At 42.2% G+C, this 19,362-nt stretch overlaps 1 protein-coding gene and 1 long non-coding RNA gene across 3 annotated transcripts in view; one reads left to right on the top strand and one right to left on the bottom strand.

Moving 5' to 3' along the window:
* LOC111822855 (uncharacterized) overlaps positions 1 to 11,962 on the top strand; it is an 82,469-nt gene extending 70,507 nt beyond the window's left edge. The window contains exon 4 of the long non-coding RNA XR_002825954.1: positions 8,674 to 11,962. This is a non-coding gene — a long non-coding RNA (uncharacterized LOC111822855). The remainder of the gene's footprint in view (positions 1 to 8,673) is intronic.
* TTL (tubulin tyrosine ligase) overlaps positions 1 to 18,766 on the bottom strand; it is a 53,241-nt gene extending 34,475 nt beyond the window's left edge. The window contains exons 1-4 of one of the 2 annotated variants that reach the window (XM_023742812.1): positions 18,425 to 18,459; positions 15,375 to 15,453; positions 12,689 to 12,967; positions 7,925 to 8,157 (exon numbers count right to left, since the gene is read on the bottom strand). In XM_023742812.1, coding sequence (XP_023598580.1) covers positions 7,925 to 8,157; positions 12,689 to 12,900 — 445 coding nt within the window. In that variant the 5' untranslated portion in view covers positions 12,901 to 12,967; positions 15,375 to 15,453; positions 18,425 to 18,459. Of the gene's footprint in view, positions 1 to 7,924; positions 8,158 to 12,688; positions 12,968 to 15,374; positions 15,454 to 18,424 lie in introns of both variants that reach the window. The other variant, XM_004388856.2, reaches the window with a different exon arrangement.
* Positions 18,767 to 19,362: the final 596 nt, after the last annotated feature.

The following is a 19,362-nucleotide window of genomic DNA, read 5'->3' as shown; positions in this document are numbered from 1 at the left end:
CTGATACCCTGCTTTCCATAATCTAGCCCCATTCCCTCCCATACTTTCCAAACTTCTTTTCCTTATGCTATTTCATTATATAAACCATCTTATTAAAATTTAACATAATCAATTCGGCAGCACTAGGTAATGTTAGTAGGTGAGAAAGGAGCCCTGGTAGCTCAATGGTTAAGCGCTCAGCTGCTAACCAAAAGACTGGCAACTCAAACCCACTCAGCAGCTCTGTGGGGGAGAGACCTGGCAATCTGCTCCTGCAAAGATTACAGCCTAGAAAACCCTATGGAGCAGCTCTACTCTCTCACATGGGGTCGCTATGAGTTGAAATCAACTCGACCACACCTAGCAACAATATGTGGGAAAAATAATGGGAAGATGGTAAGGAGACAGATGGATATATTTTTATAACTTTTTAAAACTATTTCCACTGAAAAAAAATGCCATTAAAGAAAATTGGAAAAGTTACCCATAATCTTATTTCCTAACATAATTATTTTTATTTCATTATATTATCTTCCCTCGCACATGGGCAAAGACTAGTTCAATCAAATAAACTCATTTCACAGTCTTTTAAATCACTTTATATCGTAAATACACCAACTGCTTCTACATTAACATCACAACTATGTTAGTGGCTAAAAAAAATCCCTTTATGTTGATGTAAAAAAAAAATACAAATATGTTTACTGACTGCTGAATAATAAGGTTATTTCTAAATAATATTTTGCTATTACAGATAATACCACCACCCATCTGTCAGTTTGTCATACTGTGGTGACTTGAGTGTTGCTGTGATACTGGAAGCTTTGCCACTGGTATTTCAAATACCAACAGAGTTACCCGCGGTAGAGAGGTTTCAGTGGAGCTTCCAGACTAAGACAGACTAGGAAGAAGGACCTGGTGGTCTACTTCTGAAAAAACTGGCCAGTGAAAACCTTATGAATAGCAGCGCAACATTGTCTGATACAGCGCTGCTGGAAGATGAGACCCTCAGATTGGAAGGCACTCAAAACTGGGGAAGAGCTGCCCCCTCAAAGTAGAGTTGACCTGAAAGACGTGGATGGTGTCAAGCTTTTGGGACCTTCATCTGCTGATGTGGCACAATTCAAAATGAGAAGAAACAGCTGCAAACATCCATTAATAACTGGAACGTGGAATATATGAAGTATGAATCTGGGAAAATTGGAAATCGTCAAAAATGAAATGAAACACATGAACATCGACATCCTAGGCATCAGTGAGCTGAAATGGACTGGTATCGGACAATCATATGGTCTACTAAGCCAGGAATGACAAACTGAAGAGGAATGATGTGGCATTCATTGTCAAAAAGAACATTTCAAGATCTATCCTGAAGTACAATGCTGTCAGTGATAGGGTAACATCCATAGGCCTACAAGGAAGATCAGTTAATACGACTATCATTCAAATTTACATACCAACCACTAAGGCCAAAGATGAAGAAATTGAAGATTTTTAACAACTTCTGCAATCTGAAATTGATCAAATATGCAATCAAGATGCATTGATAATTACTGACGACTGGATGTAAAAGATGGAAAAAAAGAAGGATTGGTAGTTGGAAAATATGGCCTTGGTGACAGAAATGATGCTGGAGATTGCATGATAGAATTTTGCATGACAAATGACTTCTTCATTGCAAATACTTTTTCTCAATTACATAAGCAATGACTATACACATGGACCTTGCAGGGTGGAATACACAGGAATCAAATCGACTATATCTATGGAAAGAGATGATGGAAAAGCTCAATACCATCAGTCAGAACAACGCCAGGGGCCAACTGCGGTAGAGATCATCAATTGCTCATATGCAAGTTCAAGACAAAGCTGAAGAAAATTAAAACAAGTCCACGAGAACCAAAGTACAACCTTGAGTATATCCCACCTGAATGTAGAGACTGTCTCAAGAATAGATTTGATGCACTGAACAGTAAGGACCGAAAACCAGACGAGTTGTGGAATGACATCAAGGACATCATACATGAAGAAAGCAAGAGGTCACTGAAAAGTCAAGAAAGAAAGAAAAAATCCAAATGGATGTCAGAAGGGACTCTGAAACTTGCTCTTTAAAGTAGAGTAGCTAAAGCAAAAGGAAGAAAAGATGAAGTAAAAGAGCTGAACAGAAGATTTCAAAGGGCAGCTCAAGAAGAGAAAATAAAGTATTATAATGAAATGTGCAAAGACCTGGAGTTAGAAAACCAAAAGCGCAGAACACACTTGGCATTTCTTAAGCTGAAAGAACTGAAGAAAAAGTTCAAGCCTCTCGTTGCAATACTGAAGGATTCTACAGGGAAAATATTGAATGACTTAGGAAGCATCAGAAGATGGAAGGAATACACAGAGTCACTGTACCAAAAAGAATTGGCTGACGTTCAACTATTTCAGGAGGTAGCATATGATCAAGAACCAGTGGTACTGAAGGAAGAGGTCCAAGCTGAACTGAAGGCACTGGTGAAAAACACGGCTGCAGGAACTGACAGAATACTAATTGAGATGTTTCAACAAACGGATGCAGCACTGGAACTGCTTATTTGTCTATGCAAAGAAATTTGGAAGACAGCTGTCTGGCAAACCGATTGGAAGAGATCCATATTTATACGAATAGAATGTGGAAATTATCAAACAGTATCATTAATATTACACACAAGCAAAATTTTGCTGAAATTCGAAAGCGGCTGTAGCAGTACATTAACAGGGAACTGCCAAAAGTTCAAGCCAGATTCAGAAGAAGATATGGAACAAGAGATATCAATGCTGATGTCAGATGGATCATGGCTGAAAGCAGAGAATACCAGAAAGATGTTTACCTGTGTTTCAGTGACTATGCAAAGGCATTAGAATGTGGATCATAACAAATTATGGATAACATTGTGAAGAATGGGAATTCCAGAACACTTAATTGTGCTCATGAGGAACCTGTACTTAGACCAAGAGGCAGTCATTTGAACAGACCAAGGGGATGCTGTGTGGTTTAAAGTTTAGAAAGGTGTGCGCCAGGGTATCCTTTCACCATACTTATTCCATCTGTATGCGGAGCAAATAATCCAAGAAGCTGGGCTATATGACGAAGAACGGGGCAACAAGATTGGTGGAAGACTCAATAACAATCTGCGATATGCAGATAATGACGCAACCTTGCTTCTTGAAAGTTACTGATTAAGATCAAACACTACAGCCTTCAGTATGGATTACACCTCAACATAAAGAAAACAAAAATCCTCAAAACTGAATCAATAAGCAACATCATGATAAACGTAGAAAACTCTGATGTTGTCAAGGATTTCATTTTACTTGGATCCACAATCAATGCCCATGGAAGCAGCAGTCAAGAAATCAAACGATACATTGCATTGGGCAAATCTGCTGCAAAAGATCTCTTTAAAGTGTTAAGAAGCAAAGATGTTACTTTAAGGACTAAGGTGCACCTGACCCAAGCTATGGTGTTTTCAGTCACTTCATATGCATGTGAAAACTGGACAATGAATAAGGAAGACTGAAGAAGAACTGATGCCTTTGAATCATGGTGTTGGAGAAGAATACTGAATATACCATGGACTGCCAGAAGAATGAACAAATCTGTCTTGGAAAAAGTACAGCCAGAATGCTCCTTAGAAGCAAGGAGGGAGAGACTTTGTCCCACATACTTTGGACGTGTTATCAGGAGGGACCATTCCCTGGAGAAGGACACCATGCTTGGTAAAGTAGAGGGTCAGTGAAAAAGAGGAAGACCCTCAACAAGATGGATTGACGCAATGACTGTAACAACGGCCTTAAGCATAACAATGACTGTAAGGATGGTACAGGACTGGACAGTGTTTCGTTCTGTTGTACACAGAGTTGCTGAGTCTGAACCGACTAGACGCCACCTAACAACAACACAGCAGTAAATATCTTTGCTGTAGATTACTCATGTTTCTTTTTAATTATTTCCTTGGAGTAAGTTTTCAAGAATGAGATTACTGGGCCAAAGCTTATAAACTCTTAATGTGTCTTGCTCTTGTGTTATTCCATCGGTTTTTCAAAGGGCTGCGTGTGGCCACCAACAGAGTGCAGTTTGCCACAAACTACTAAGCAGTGGTATCACTGAAAGGTGTTTTTACATTTTATTTTGTAGGTGCAAAATGACCCTTTAAATTCACGTTTATTTTGCAAATTTTGGATGACTAGTGGAGTATGTTTCCATGTGTTTGTCAACTGTATTTCTAAACCTCGAGAAATTATGAAGAAACTTGGAATCTTTAAGGCACTGCAAGATCACAACCTTTTTCATTCTTTGTTCCCATCTCAACTTTTAGCTTATCTGGAAATAGATGCATCATTAGGATTCTTCTTCCTGACTAGAATGTGGATCCATGAGGGCACAAGATCATGGCTATCTTGTCTATCCCTGTATCTTCAATTACTCATTATTTCTTTCACTCATTCATTCATTCATTCATTCAATACATATACTGACTGTTGTTGGGTGCCAGGTGTTGTCCTGGCATTGGGGAGACAGCACCAAGCACATATGTGACATGGTGTGACTTTTGTTTAATAGAATCTCTGACTCTGTGTTGTATACAGACCCCAGGGCAGGTCCAAGAGCAGGATAGGGACAGCAATGCTCCAGGTGAGAGATGAAGTGTCTTAGATCAGAAATGGGCTGTAGAAGTGGTCAAAAGTGGCTGGATTCTGGATATATTCTGAAGGTTGAACCAACTATACCAAGCATGTAATAAGTTCTAAATAAGTACTTAACAAGAATAAAAGCCATTCATTCATCCTATTAGTTTCATTTTGTAGTTTCCAAACAAAATGAATACAGACCACTGATCTCAACTCCTAAAGCAAAATTTCTTCTTTATTTGGCATTTTATTCTCTTCCCACATCTCCCTGCCAGCTGGTGTCACTCTGTCTTATCTTGGTGAGAGTCCAGGGACCACCCAGGTGGAACCACTGCCATGATTTGACAGGTCCTTCAGCCAAGGACCCTACCTTACTCCAGGTTTTCACTCCAGCCAAGGCTCCTTGACATACGGTGTCCTCATAATGGCCAACCTAACTCCAAGCCCAAATCCACAGGAAGAATCTGGAATAGTGGGTGTCTACTGAAGTTGCTGAAAACCTGGTGGCATAGGGGTTTAAGATCTCGGCTGCTAACCAAAAGGTCGGCAGTTCAAATCCACCAGCTGCTCCTTGGAAACCCTATGGTGCAGTTCTACTCTGTCCTATTGGGTCGCTATGAGTTGGAACTGACTCGATAGCACCTAACAACAACAACACTGAAATTGTCAAGAATTTCAACAATCAATGCCCATGGAAGCAGCAGTCCAGAAATCAAATGACATTACTTCATTCAGCAAATCTGCTGCAAAAGACCTCTTAAAAGTGTTAAAAAGCAAATAGGTCACTGTGATGGTTAAGGTTTTGTGTCAGCTTGGCTGGGCCATGATTCTCAGTGGTCTGATAGTTGTATGATGGTGTGATTACTTCCATGATGAGATGTGATATTATGTGATCACCTCCATGATGGGATCTCCTGTGAACAGCCAATCAGTTGAAAGGGAGTTTCCTTGGGCGTGTGGCCTACATTGAATATAAGCAGATAGTCTGGGAAGGCTTGTGGGCTTTTGATCATCCTGGATCCTGAAGCTGATTCCTGTTCATCTGACCTCCGGTTCCTGGGATTTAAGCTAGCAGTTTACCTGCGGTTTTGCCTGTTGATCTTTGGAATTCATCGATCTTCACAGCCTATGAACAACAGCCCTGCTCTCCGACCTGCCAATCTTGGGTTCTCCAGCCCCTGTGGCTACATGAATCAGGAGAAGCCTCTACCCTGACCCATGGACTTAGGACGTTCCAGCCTCTACAACCGCATGAGCCATTTCTGTGATATAAATCTCTTTCTATATATATATATATGCTTTACTGGTTTTGCTTCTCTACAACCTGGCCTACGACAGTCACTTTGATGACTAAGGTGTGCCTAACCCAAGTCATAGTCTTTGCAATTGCCTCATATGCACATGAAAGCTAGACAATGAAAAAAGAAGACAGAAGAAGAATTGATGCATTTGAATTGTGGTGCTGGCAATGAATACTGAGTATACCATGGACCGCCAGAAGAATGAACAAATCAGTCTTAGAAGAAATACAACCAAAATGCTCCACTGAAGCAAAGACAGCAAACCTTCATTTTGCTTACTTTGTACATGTTATCAGTAAAGACAAATCACTAGAAAAGGACATCATGTTTGGTGAAGTAGAGTGTCAGTGAAAATGAGGGAAACTCTCAGTGAGATGGACTTACAAAATGTATCCACAACAATGGGCTCAAACATATCAAAGAACATGAAGATGGTGCAGGACTGGGCAATGCTTTGTTCTGTTACACAGAAGGTTGCTATGAGTCAGAGCCAACTCAATGGCAACTAGAAACAACAATAACAATTTCCTCTTCCAAATCCCCCATTTATCATTAGAACCAAACTAGAGGCAGTACTTGAGAAGAGGTCCCAAGAGGGGAAAGAGAAGTAGGTGAGGTACTTGGCTTGTGGTAAGAGTCCAATTTCCCACTTATAGGAGCATGGTTGTCCTGTCTCATGGTTGGTGGAAAAGAAGGTGAGGTTCACTAGACCAGATCAGAAATGAGTACCAATGGCCAGGTGGTCTTCCAGGCAATAGAAGCAGCACAAAATGGAATGGTTTCAAAAAGAGCATATGATGGTAATTATAGAGCTAGACTGAGTTTATGTGCTCATTACACTGGGAACTGCCTATATTTTAAGTCTGAGTTAATATTATAAACCTCACCCCTTCTATGCACTCATTCAGTGCACAGTTATTGAGCGTCTATACAGGGTGGGATACAAGAGATGAACAAGACACAGAGTGTGTGTTTATATGGAGCTCACATTCTGATGGGGGAGGCAGACAGAAAGAAATATGTAATATAGTGCTAGGAAGGGGTTAGTGCAAGGACTAAAAAATAAAGCATGGTAAAAGGATGGAAAGCAATGGACACTGAGTCTATTTTAGATTAGAAAAGCCTTCTTTGACAAGGCAACATTTGAGGTGACAGAAAGAAAATAATTCATGCAAGCACATTCTATGTACAGACACAAGTTTGGCGTATTAAAGAGACAGTTAAGCAAACTTGTGACTACAGTAGAATAAGCAAGGCCAAGAATAGAAGGAAATGAAATCAGAGAAAGGGGCAAATGTCAAATGGTACGGGCTACCATCAGGAATCTGGAATTTATTCTAACTGTATTGGGAAGCCAGCTGGTAAGCAGTGAACCGGGAGTTACATGACCATCATTTAAAGACATCACTGGCTGAGAGAAGGAGAACTGCCATAAGGGAGACAGTGAGGAGGCAGTGCAGTTACACAGACTGGACAGAACGGCAGCTCTGACTGAAGGTGGGAGCAGTGAAAATGGCAAGAAAAGTCTAACTCAGAATGTATTTTGAAGGTAGAACTAGCAAAACTTGCTTATGCATTTAGTATAGATTGTAAAGAAAAGAGCAGTTAAGGATGACTTTTAGGTTTTGGGCTTCAGGGACGGGTGAAGAGTGGGCTCATTTACTAAGTGGGAAAGACTGAAAGAGGAGCAAGTTAGGGTGGGTCTAGTTGGGAAGTAAATGAAAAGTTCTATATTGGGCATGTTAAGTTTGAAGTACCTTTAGAGATGTCAAGGATGCTGTTGCATCTGCTGCTCAAGGGGAAGATCTAGACTGGAGGCATACATTTAGAAGTCATCAGTTAGATGGGTGTTTAAAACTATGTGACTTGACACGATCTCTACCCTTGAGGATTCTGATTAGAATAGGGTCATTCATAAAATCAGACATGCGATTTGAACAAAGCGTGATGGGAACCTGCAGGGAAGCGAGAAGGGGACAGCAGTGCCAACTCACCTTTGGCACCAGCTGAGGACTTTGCAATCCAGACGTTGCCTTCTCCACCCTCCTTCTTTTTGTTATAAGAAGCCAGGAAGAATTTTCTTTCATCTGTCCTTGAGTTATTGATTGGTGGGTGGATTCCATTCTGCGCTGGAGCAACTGGAGTCTTCAGATTAGTTGGATATATCACATATGACTCGGGGAACCACGTGCAGGACTCGGACAGTTCCGGGCTTGTTTTAATTAACCTGGCGGATGACAGAGGGTCAATCTCTACTCTTATTGCAGTCTGTCCAGAATGAGCTCTATTCAGAAAGGCCAGTGCTTTCCCCCAGAGATCTGTAAGGAGGCAGGGGTGGTGAGGGGCCAGCTGGCCTGAGCTGGTCTCCTTCTAGTCCCAGTATTTGCTCTTGGCCTCCCTGAGGAGACCTGTAAGGTACCACTGGGCAGTGAACAGCTGTTAGATGCAACCTTAAAGACATGTGCCAGTTAATTCAAAAGGGGGCTTAATGCCCAGAACTTTAGCTCCTTTTAAAATGCAACTCTTAGGAAACTTAACTTGAAGTAATCCTGAACCAACATCTTTTCAATAAGTATGTTATGACTGACCCAGACCCACACTAAAAACCAAAGTGGAAAACTGAGGAAAATAATTGGATAGCTAGCAAAGATACTATCTTGGCATCAACTTTCTAGGGGGAAAGGCTATTTAGGAATCTGAATTATCTAAAGACTTAATTTAGTTCTTCATTTCTTTCCTTTAGCTCTTCCTGGCTTTAGAGACAGAATGAAGAAGAAACCTTTCTACATGACAGAGGATGCCAGTGGTCATAATTAAACATGTCTCCTCTTCCCAAAAGAACATAACATAATGGAAGATAAAGTCAAGCCTTGAGCATGGCACTTAACAAACATAAAAGCCCATGCTTACCAAGGGCTTCTCACTATTAGCTACTGTATTTTAACGCAAATAACACGTGCCTTCTATGTTTGTTTGCCAACTGCGCCCCTCCCCCGAAGTATTCTTTTAAATGTGTTATGCTAATTTTTTACAGCAACATGTAAAAAAAATTGGCATAGTAGTGCTTATGAACATACTTCACCGTGGGGGGAGGGTGCGATTAGCGCACAAACATAGAAGGCACGCGTTATGTGCGTAAAAATACGGTACTCTCTAGTCACCACAGAGCAGGTGGCGCTAGCATCACATTTCCCAAGTTAGGAACTGGGTCACAGAGAATTTAAGCAAATTTCCCAAGATCACAAATGTAGTAAATAACACAGCCAGGATTCAAGCCCGGAACTCCTAAGTCCTGACTCTGTACTGACTCCTGCTCTGCAGAAATCGAAGAGCCAGGGAGGAACCGACCAAAGACATGCACAGGCCTTCCCTCAGCTGTGCCTGTTCTTCTGTCTAGAAGAGAACTGCTAATGTTAAGCCTGTGTTATGATTCACCTGCAAAACCCAGTCTATGAACAAATGACAGAAATAATGAAAAACAAAAACCAGCCAACTTGGAGATAAAAATAAAGCTCTTTTAAAGTTAAGGGCAACAGAATTTGCAAGTTACTTCAACTCAAAGCAACAACAAAATAAAAATACTAATTTCTAACTTCCTGAAAGTTAAACTCTGTATCTGTACTATCCAATATGGTGGCCACTAGCCACATGTGGTTACTGAGCACTTGAAATATAGCCAATGCAACTGAGCGATGGAATTTTAAATTTCATTTAATTTTAATTGAAAAACTGAAGCAGTGCAAATATTTTTTCCACTAAGTGCAACTTTATTGTTCTGGTAGGGTGGCATTTCTCTGCACGGCTAAAGATACTACTATTGTGTGCAGTGTGTGTCAGGTGCAAGCTCGGTTCAAGCATTACACATAAACACACCACTGATCTAGTCATGACTAACTGATTCAGTTCAAATGATTTTTTTCTATGCATTGATGTAACATTAAAATGCGTTTACTATGCAGACAGCACAAGTTACAGTGATAGCTGTACAAATCAAAACTGGTAACTAAAGTGAAACATAATTATTTTTCTAGATAAAAAATAAGTATGGACAAATCCTTAAATTTAAAATGAAACCATACAACTTATGCAGGATCCAGTGGAGATGCAGAAGCTGGTACTTAAACCAGAACAGAAAAAGAAAAAAAAAGGACTGCAAGATGGTATGTCACAAATCTCACAGGGAATGGCAACTGTAATTTGCTGGGGCAGAGCAAAAGCAAAAAGTGATTTGTTGTGTAAAAGACATTTTCAGCAAATGCAGAGTGAATTTAATAAGCAGTTTCCTCTGAGGAGTCAAAAAAAGAACGAATAAAATTAGTGGTCTAAAATCAGAATTAAATTTCCAATAAAAATTTTTTTAAACAAATTTTTAATAGGATCTGAACTTGTAACTTTGGTCAGCTACAAAATGGCTTGGATTCTTGCATAAAAATGGGTATCATTTTAGATGGAGAGGTAGTGAAAGAAATTCTGAGGAAAAGACTAAAAAAGATATTTTACAAAAGAGTGAAAGATCTTCAATTAAGCCACATTTGCCCCCAGAGTACAAAGACTTTCTAGCAATAGCAAAAATTAATTGATTCAAAATTTGAATATTGCAAATAATTTTCTTTATCTTTAGATGAGTCATGTGACATAAGAAACACTGCCCAATCAATACTTTAGGTATATTTTGTCTCAAAGGACTTCCAAATGTATGAAGTATTGTCAGATTGCAGCCTAAAAAAGCAAAAAAAAAAAAAAACTCGTGGTAGAGATATTTTAAAATCTTTTTCACCAAAGAAGAATTTCATCTCCATACAAAAAATTAGTTTCTATCACGACTTGAGAATAAAAGCAAGTGCTTCAGCTAAGTTAGCTTAAAAATGTAGATTTACTGCGATTTTTAAGAGACTGATGTTTCCCTTACTGCGTCATTCCACTGTGTGATACATTTTGAAAACATTTGAGCTCAGTTTTCTGAAACAGACTCTATGAAGTGTCATGGATACAGTTGCTAAAATGGTTCAGTACATACTTGTAAATGCTACAAGCATTCACCAGTTCATGGAGCTGCTGAAAGAAACAGAAGACAATGCATTCAATGCAAACTGTGTTCTCTGCCAGTGATGATTAGGTCATGGAAGAGTCGTACAAAGATAAACTGTACTGTTAACTCCAATTCAGATTTCCTTGAAATAAAAGGGATGCTTGCCAAATTATTATTTTCATTCAATAATTCACTACTTCATTCAATAATCAAAGATAAAAAAACAGCAGTGTGCCTCAGTGTTTTGTTATCTATATCACACTGTACATGAACAAGATATATTTAAAGCTCCAAGCAAGGGAAAAGCTTATTTGTGACTTAGACAAGTATGAGAATTTATGTGCAATTTCATAATATAAACCAACAGTAATGACTTTACACATTTTTATAACATGATTCAGTATGCAGAAGACCTTAACTGTAATAGACAGCATTTTGCAAACTGGTTGCAAAAACCAAAGAAAAATTTTCAGAATGCTTTGTTGCTATTGAAAAATTCAGAGTTGCTTTTCAATCTATTTGATACCGCTTTGAATTTGATAGTAATAATACTAAGTTGACACAAGTGTTGGTGAATTTACTTAACTTTGACAGACATAGTTTTGAAACTGATACACTTTCGCTTCAAAGTCAAATCAATTCTTATAAAAATGGTGAACTGGTTTTGTCAATGTGGATACGAGTATTAAAGGAAAATGACTTTTTGGTATTCAATTTAGTTACTGAAACACTTTTACCTGAGAATAACCTGGATATGGAAAGCTGCTTTTTCAACCATAAATTTTATGAAATCTAAATATAGATCAAGTTATTTCCAATGAAAATTTAGTGTCTAAATTAAGATGTGCTGTAAATGATAGATTCAAATTAGATTCTGAAGACTCAGAATGAAAAAAAAGTAAAATCTCATTAGTTATTTAAAAAAAATTTTATTTGATTTTATTTTTGTTGTTGAGAATGTACACATAACATACGCTAATTCAACATTTTCTACAGGTACAATTCAGTGACACTGATTACATTCTTCAAGTTGTGCAACCATTCTCACCCACCTTTTTTAATTATTTCTCTCACAGTAACATAAACTCACTGCCCCTAAGTTTCCTATCTAATCTTTTGAGCTGTTATTGTCAACTGGATCCCATACAGATAGTTCTTAAAAGAGTATAATGCTCAAGGCAGACATTCTTTACTAGTTAAGTTAAACTCTTGTTTGGTTTTAAGAAGACTTCAGGGGATACTTTTGGCTTAACGTCTAACGGTTATCTCAGGGCAACAGTTTCAGGGGTTCACCCAGCCTCCATCGCTCCAGAAAGTCTGGATTCCATGGGAATATGAAATGCTGTTCTGCGTTTTCTCCCTTTTGATCAGGAAGTTATTTTTTATATTGATTACACACCAAAGTGACAATAACTTGGATTTACTGGGTTAAATGAAACATATTATTAAAAATAACTGTACCTGTTTCTTTGTACTTTTAAAAATGTGGCTGCTGGGAATCAACTTGACAGCAATTGAAAAAAAAAAAAAAACTGGGAAATTTAAAATGATACGTGTGGGTAGCTTTCTATTTCTGTTGCACATCACTGTTTTGTAGGATGACCTTCTTTTGGAAGCCATCTGATCTGCAGGAAGCCCTTTGCATTTGTTCTATTTCCATATAAGCCCATTTGGAAAGCAATCGCAAAGAGAGATTTATTCAATACACTGACAAAGATAAAACACTCACAAGAGAAAAGGAGGTCTCCAACCTGGATCAGGGGAAGAAAGGCCCTTCAGGGCTCTAAGACTATCGCTTTGGGGCCTTGATGAACTTCTGAAACTCCCTGAAGTGACAGGAGGAAGCCGCTGGCTGCATAGCCTCACCAAGGCTCTGGGAATCCCTCTGAGGGACGCCTGGTCACACTGCCTCTGGATCCCATTTGTACAGGTCAGAACCATCCTGGCTCAGCACTAACTTCTGTGGTCATGAATAACACGGCTGTCCTCTGTGAGCCACCATTTTGTCCTACCAAAATGAGAGATGTTATATTTTTAATTCTATGGAGTCCTTTCAAATCAAATTATGGAAGCCAGACAAAATGACAAAGGGAAGCATCATCTCATGGAATTACTACAACCCCTCGGAAGATACCTGAGAGCGCAAGGGAAGCCTATGAGAATGATAACAAGCCCTAGCCTGCGTAAATTATGTCGCCATTTACAAAGTCCCATGACAGATCACGTGACATACCACTTAGGGACCAAGAGTGGGTATTATCACCATTGTCCCCATTTTATAGATGGGACAGTGAGATTCAGAGTGGGTAAGTGTCCAAGGTTCCAGAGGTCTGGATACCTACTCAGACCTGGTTGTGACTCTAGGACCTGTACTCACTCTACCTCATCCTAGCTACTAAATACGCAAATATGTAGAACATTATTGTTGTTTGTTTTTTACAGCATTCTCTGCTTCCCGCTTACAAAAGCAAAAATTCTACCTTTAGAGAAAAAACTTATAGTAGAAAAAAGACTGAATAAACATTTTACACACGTTTCTAAAAGAATAATCTGGATAAACTATCATGTTACCCCTATCTTCCCACTTCTACACCAGATTCTGATGAAACAATCTTTGCATCCTAATATGTAATAAGAAGACTTCAGGAAGATCCTAGAAAGGAGTGCATGCATAAGTTACTGGGGATAGTGAGTTTGAACAAAAAGGTGGAAACATTCCTATTAACACTCTACCTAGTCAAACGTGTAGAGCCCAGAAAGAAATGTTTAGTGGGAAAAGAGCATTTTGTATTGAGTCATCTTCTTCCAGAGTCATCTTACCTAAATGACCACTTTAGCCACACCCACGTCCACCAGTCGTCATGGGAAGAATACTGAAGACCTACTACAGCTCTGATTTTAGGGTCCATACCTGGTGCTTACCTACCGAAATGGCAGCAATTACAGCAGTGGCAATAGTAATAACAGTAATAATAACATTAAGAAGAGCTTTCACGTATATGGTGTGAACTATGAAACAGGCATTATTCAATCACAGAAATTAGCTGAATTAATCCTCACAATAACCCTGAGGTAGTTACTATCATTATCCCCATTTTAGAGAGAAGGAAACAAAGGCACAAGGTCACATACTGACTATGTACCAGGCCACTGTGCTACACAATGTACACACATCACTTTATTTAATCCTCACAACCATGTTATAAGGGATGTACTGAGGTTTAGAAGGATGAGAAAATTTGCCCACGGTAATAAAAGGAAGATCTGGAGCTAAAACCCAAGCTGCTGACCCTGGATCTCAGTCCCCGTATAATACTGGTTCCTTCCACCTTATGATACTGTTCTTTGTGATACCTAGACATAACCCACCTGCTCAGAGATGGGTAGTGCAGTAGATACTGTTATACCCTGCCTAGATCTCCTTTCTGAGGACTCCCTGCTACTATTAGAGTTGACTGCCCAGGGCTTACTCACACTCTTTTTCCCGGGACCTGCCCTTGCCCAGAAACACCTGGAAACCTATGTCCTTCACCTCTCCTTATAGCCAATGACTGACTGATACTGAAGTATAGAAGCCTGGTCCCCTTGCCTCAAAATATGACAACTCTAAGTTACCTGTTATGGACTGAATCGTGTTCCCCCCAAAATCTGTTTAAATCCTAACCTCTGTGCCTAGAAATATGATCCTGTTTGAAAACACAGGTTTTCTTTTGTTATGTTAATGAGACCATAGCAGAATAGGTGGGTCCCAAACCTAGTCACTTCTGAGTTATCAAAAGAACAGAATAGACAGAGACACAGAGTGGGAAAGAGAGATGCCAAAGAACGCCAAGGAATGCCAAGGATCATCGGCAGACACCATAAACTAGCAGAGAGGCTCAGAGAAGGACTGACGTGGCCAAGACCCTTATTTGGAATTTTAGCCTCCTTTGTAAGGAAATACATTTCAATTCTTTAAAGCCAGGCACTTGTGGTATTTCTGTTATGCAGCACTAGGTAACTAAGACAGTGTGCCCTTCACTCCAGACCTCCCAGGGGTCGGGCTGAGGCGAGACTTCAGCTAAACCCACCTCTTCACTGGCTTCTTTCCCTGTCCTACTCCCTGAGAGGTTACTCCTGAGATTCCCTCCCCAGTAAATCACTTACATAAGAAACCCTGTCTCAGGCTCTGCTCCTAGGGAGCCTGACCTAACAGACAGACAGGTTAATATTCTTCTTCAAGCAGCAACAGCAGAGCTTTGGACTGCTATCAAAGTAGCTTAGAGGAAGCTCCAGAACAGATATTTGTTTGCTTTTTAAATACAAGTATTTTTGCCCTTTAAAAATAATCCTGTATTTTTGTTTAAGTTCTTCAGCATGGAAGTTAAAAAATTTTATGTAAAAAATTGAAAAAGCAGGTCTTAAAGAACACTTACTTCACTAAGGAAGCTTTACGACACAGTCTGTCAGCCCCTCTGTAGTAATTCACCAACTGCATCAGCCCAGGCTCATGACCTATGAAGGAAAGAGGTGGCTCAGAAGGAAAACGGGGCAATGTCAGCACCAGCATGCAAAGGGAAAACAGCTGTGTTATGCCCAGTTTGTCTTTCTCCCATTTCAGGACTGGTTGCTAGAAACGGAACAATTTTGTTGTCTTGTCCCTGTGGCCCCCTTTCTTTCAGCGTTCCACTGGCTATTCTTACCCTCTCCACAGCGGATATTATGATATCAACATTGTGTGTCTACCAAAGACCACTGCTGCCTTTGTTTCTTCTTGTCACGGCAGAGGGCCTACAGAGTATTGTCTATTTCACCATTCCCTGATCCCCACCACACTCCACCCTCAGGGATATACAGACTAATAAATCCATCTATGGACTTAGGAGAGGTCACTGCGCAGCAAGGCTACTTCAGTAGAGTCATGCTCTCCACATCCTCAGCCTTGCTTTCTACAGTGGTCAAGGATACTGTTCTCAAAAATGTCTACCTCTCAAGTAAGCTTCTAGGAGAGCCACTAGCAAGGGAAGGGAAGTCATGGAGAGGCCATGCCTATAAAAGCAGAGTTCCTGAGCACTTTCTTCTGTGCATCATCCCAAAGGGAAATTCATTTTCACCAGGTCCTACTGCATGTCCCTTCCTCTATCAAACTACAGCAGAAAAGATACAAATAAACACAAAAGCCTCAGTTTTTGATTAAAATCCTAACAAAATGCATTGCATTTTCAGTAACAAAAATCAAAATAAGACCAAACTAAGGACGTTTGAGTTGCCAGAAGTAAGAATAATTCATTTGAGAACAGCATACAGTCCGACGTAGGCATTAACTGGCTCTCACTTACACCTACCTGAACCACCTGCCTTCCACAATGCATTTTAAGTGCCCGGTAAATATCCCTAACGTTACAGGTATACAACGATTTTTGTTGTGGGACTTAGCCATAAAAATCAAACATTTACTGATCATCTACTAGATTTGTGGTACCTGTTTAGGATTAGGCCCTATAGGTTTCTGCTCCTTATCCCCGGACTAAGCACCACTGCAATGCCAACAACCAGCCCTGTTTCGGCCCTGGCAGAGCCATTTTTGTCTATTTTTAATATTAGGATTCTACCCAAGCTTTTACAAGTCCAAATAGAAAAGTAAGCAAAGTCAGGAAGGGAAGTGGACAGAGCAAGGAGAAAATAAATATTTTCAACTATAAGCAGTTTTCCTTCTCCTTCTTTCCGGTAAAGTGATCTCTTTGCTGAAGGCTTCCTTCAGAAAGGGAATCTCCCAGCACATTCCCTGTATCTGGAGATTTCTAGGGGTTGAAATTAGCCTTTCCATGGAGTCACCATCATACATCAAAGAACTACCAAGGTCCACTTTCCTCTCTGCAGTGTAAACTTCTATAAGAAAGCTGTCCCAGGTACCATTCCAAAGAAAAACAGTCTCAGCGAGGTTATGCCACAACACTGCGTCATGCCTCGATCCATTACAATTTTACAGCCTTCATCTGCGCTCACGGCTGTCGGGTCGATTCCGACTCATAGTGACCCTACAGGACAGAGCAGAACTGCCCCCTAGTGTTTCCGAGGAGTGGCTGGTGGATTCGACCTGCCGACCTTCTGTTTGGCAGCTGAATGCTTAACCACCACACCACCAGGGCTCCACTCTGTGACCTAGGGCCAGTCAATTCCACACAGCCTGTTTTCAGTCTTGGCTCACTGAACCTCTCAAACCTCTAACCGCACCAATTTCTAAAAACCCTCTCCTTTCCTGGGCATAGAACACTTCTGTCTTGGGGTTGCCTTCCAAGGCAGAGATGACTCTCAGTATTGATTCTCTTCTTTGGGAATGTGACTTGGCTCCCATCCCAGCTGAAATCTGGCAGGGAACAGGGCTACCCAGCGTGAGGCTGTACTTGCCAGATGACTGGGCAGTGAGGCAAGGTCATGCGACTATGCTCAGGCCTACCGGATGTGAGTAGAAGTATCCAGACAACTTCTGGATTACATCTTTAAAAAAGGAAGTCCCTGGTCCTCTTTTCTCCTGCGCCTGTCAGACACATAGGCATGTGGATATGGTGCTGCCCAGTCAGCTGAATCATGTGAATAAAGGTCCTCTTGGGAGAGAGCAGGGCAATGGGAATGAGGGACAGAGAGCCCACCCAGTCGCGTGTAAAACCTGCATTCAACGCAAACCCGGAAAAAAAACAAACCCGTTGCCGTAGAGTCCATTCCAACTCACAGCGACCCTACAGGACAGGGAAGAACTGCCCCATAGGGTTTCCAAGGAGCGCCCGGTGGATTCGAACTGCCAACCTTCTAGTTAGCAGCCGACTCTTAACCACTGCGCCATCAGGGCTCCAGCATGCAAAGCACAACTGTGAAAATATGTTCTTTGGTGAAGCTGAGGAAAGCTAAAATCAGACACCCTTTCCTGGGCTAAGATCCCTTCTGAAGCTCCTGCTTTTGGAATCCACAGATCTCTTTCAAAGCCCCTGACAGTTTATCTGAGTCTTCGGTAGCGGATTTCTCAGGGTTTTCAACACAACTACTCGGTCCCCGCGAAGGCTCAGTGCAGAAAAGCTGCAAATGACTCCAGTCAGACATCGGCCACCGGCTCTGAAAAGCCTCGCCCCGCCCTGCGCTCGGTCCAGCCAACCTTGCCGATTCGGGGGCTTCGGTCCCAGGGATCGGGGAACACGCGGCCTCAAGTCCTCCGCCCCGGCGGCCGACGCCCCTCGGGATGCAGGGACGGGCTATTGTCAGCAAGCAGCTGCGGCCTCGGGTGACCGCACCAAGACTCTGGCCCCGAATCCGACTTAGAAGGCATTAAAAACGAAGGGTTTGGACCTTTATGGATCTATTTTTGATCTGCCCGAGACATGAAGGAGGGGAAGATTTACGACCTTAAAAACAAAAGCGCTAGTTCTTACGGCCGTGGGAGGAGTGGGAGGGCCGCCTCTGGGGGCGGGGAGGCGGGAAATAGGGAAGGGCTCACCCAGTCGCCCGAAGGGCAGCCGGTTCCTCTCTCCCAGCATCAGGTTAAATCTGGGGTTGTCTCGCCTCAGCCTTCTCCAGTGGCCTGTAGCGAGGAGCAGCCGGGAGACCTCGGCGTAGACGCTGCTGTTCTCGTCACGCACCACGAAAGTGTACATGGTGAAGGGCCTCGCGCCCCAGCGCCCCGGGCCGCCGCCACAGGGACCAGCCGTCCGAGGAGGCAGCTCAGCGTGGAACCCGCCCCGCCGACCGCTGCGCCCGCCAAGTACCGGTCCCTGCAGCGCCCCGGGGCCCCAAGCCGCTGCGTCCCGGTCCCCGCCACGCCCCAGCCCCTGTCGCGCTCCGGTCGCGCCTCCGCGATTTCAGCCCAGGCGGCGCCGCGCCTGGGCCCCGCGCGTCCGCCCGAGTGGCAAGCGCTACCCGCACGTCGCGCCCGCCTCCGGCGCGACCCCGCCTCCGCCCCGTGATTCCGCGCGGCCCGCCCAGCCGGGTAGGGGAGGAGGGGCCTGGGGGCAGCGGCGCGCCCTCGGCACCCTCCCTGCGCGCGCTGGGGGTTGCAAAGCATGTGGGGTGGGGGGGTGAGCGCGGGTTGGGGGGTGGTTAGCCGCAGCGTTTGGAATGTGCAATGGCAAGAAAGAAGACTGGGGCGCGTCCTCCTGAACCAAGGGGGCAGTGCCCATGGAAGATCCCTTTTTGCGGGGCTCCTTCCGAGTCTTCCACTTACTATTTCAAAGAGACGTTTTATGAATAAAAATAAAAAAATGTTAAGGTCTTATCCTGTATCTAAGTGAAGATTCGCTTTCGTTCTTTCCCTGCTTAACGACAACAGATAACCGAGGGCTTTCTGGCAGCTGTTGGTTCGTTTGGGTCGAGAGCTCCTTTCATCTGCTGACACCCCCTGGGTGGCACACGGCCGGACGCTTGACTTTCGACTTCTCT

The sequence above is a fragment of the Trichechus manatus genome, unplaced genomic scaffold (assembly GCF_000243295.1).
Source record: "Trichechus manatus latirostris isolate Lorelei unplaced genomic scaffold, TriManLat1.0 scaffold00219, whole genome shotgun sequence".
NCBI lineage: Eukaryota > Metazoa > Chordata > Mammalia > Sirenia > Trichechidae > Trichechus > Trichechus manatus.
Note: the sequence above shows the minus strand (reverse complement) of the source record. Positions and strands in the feature narration are given on the sequence as shown.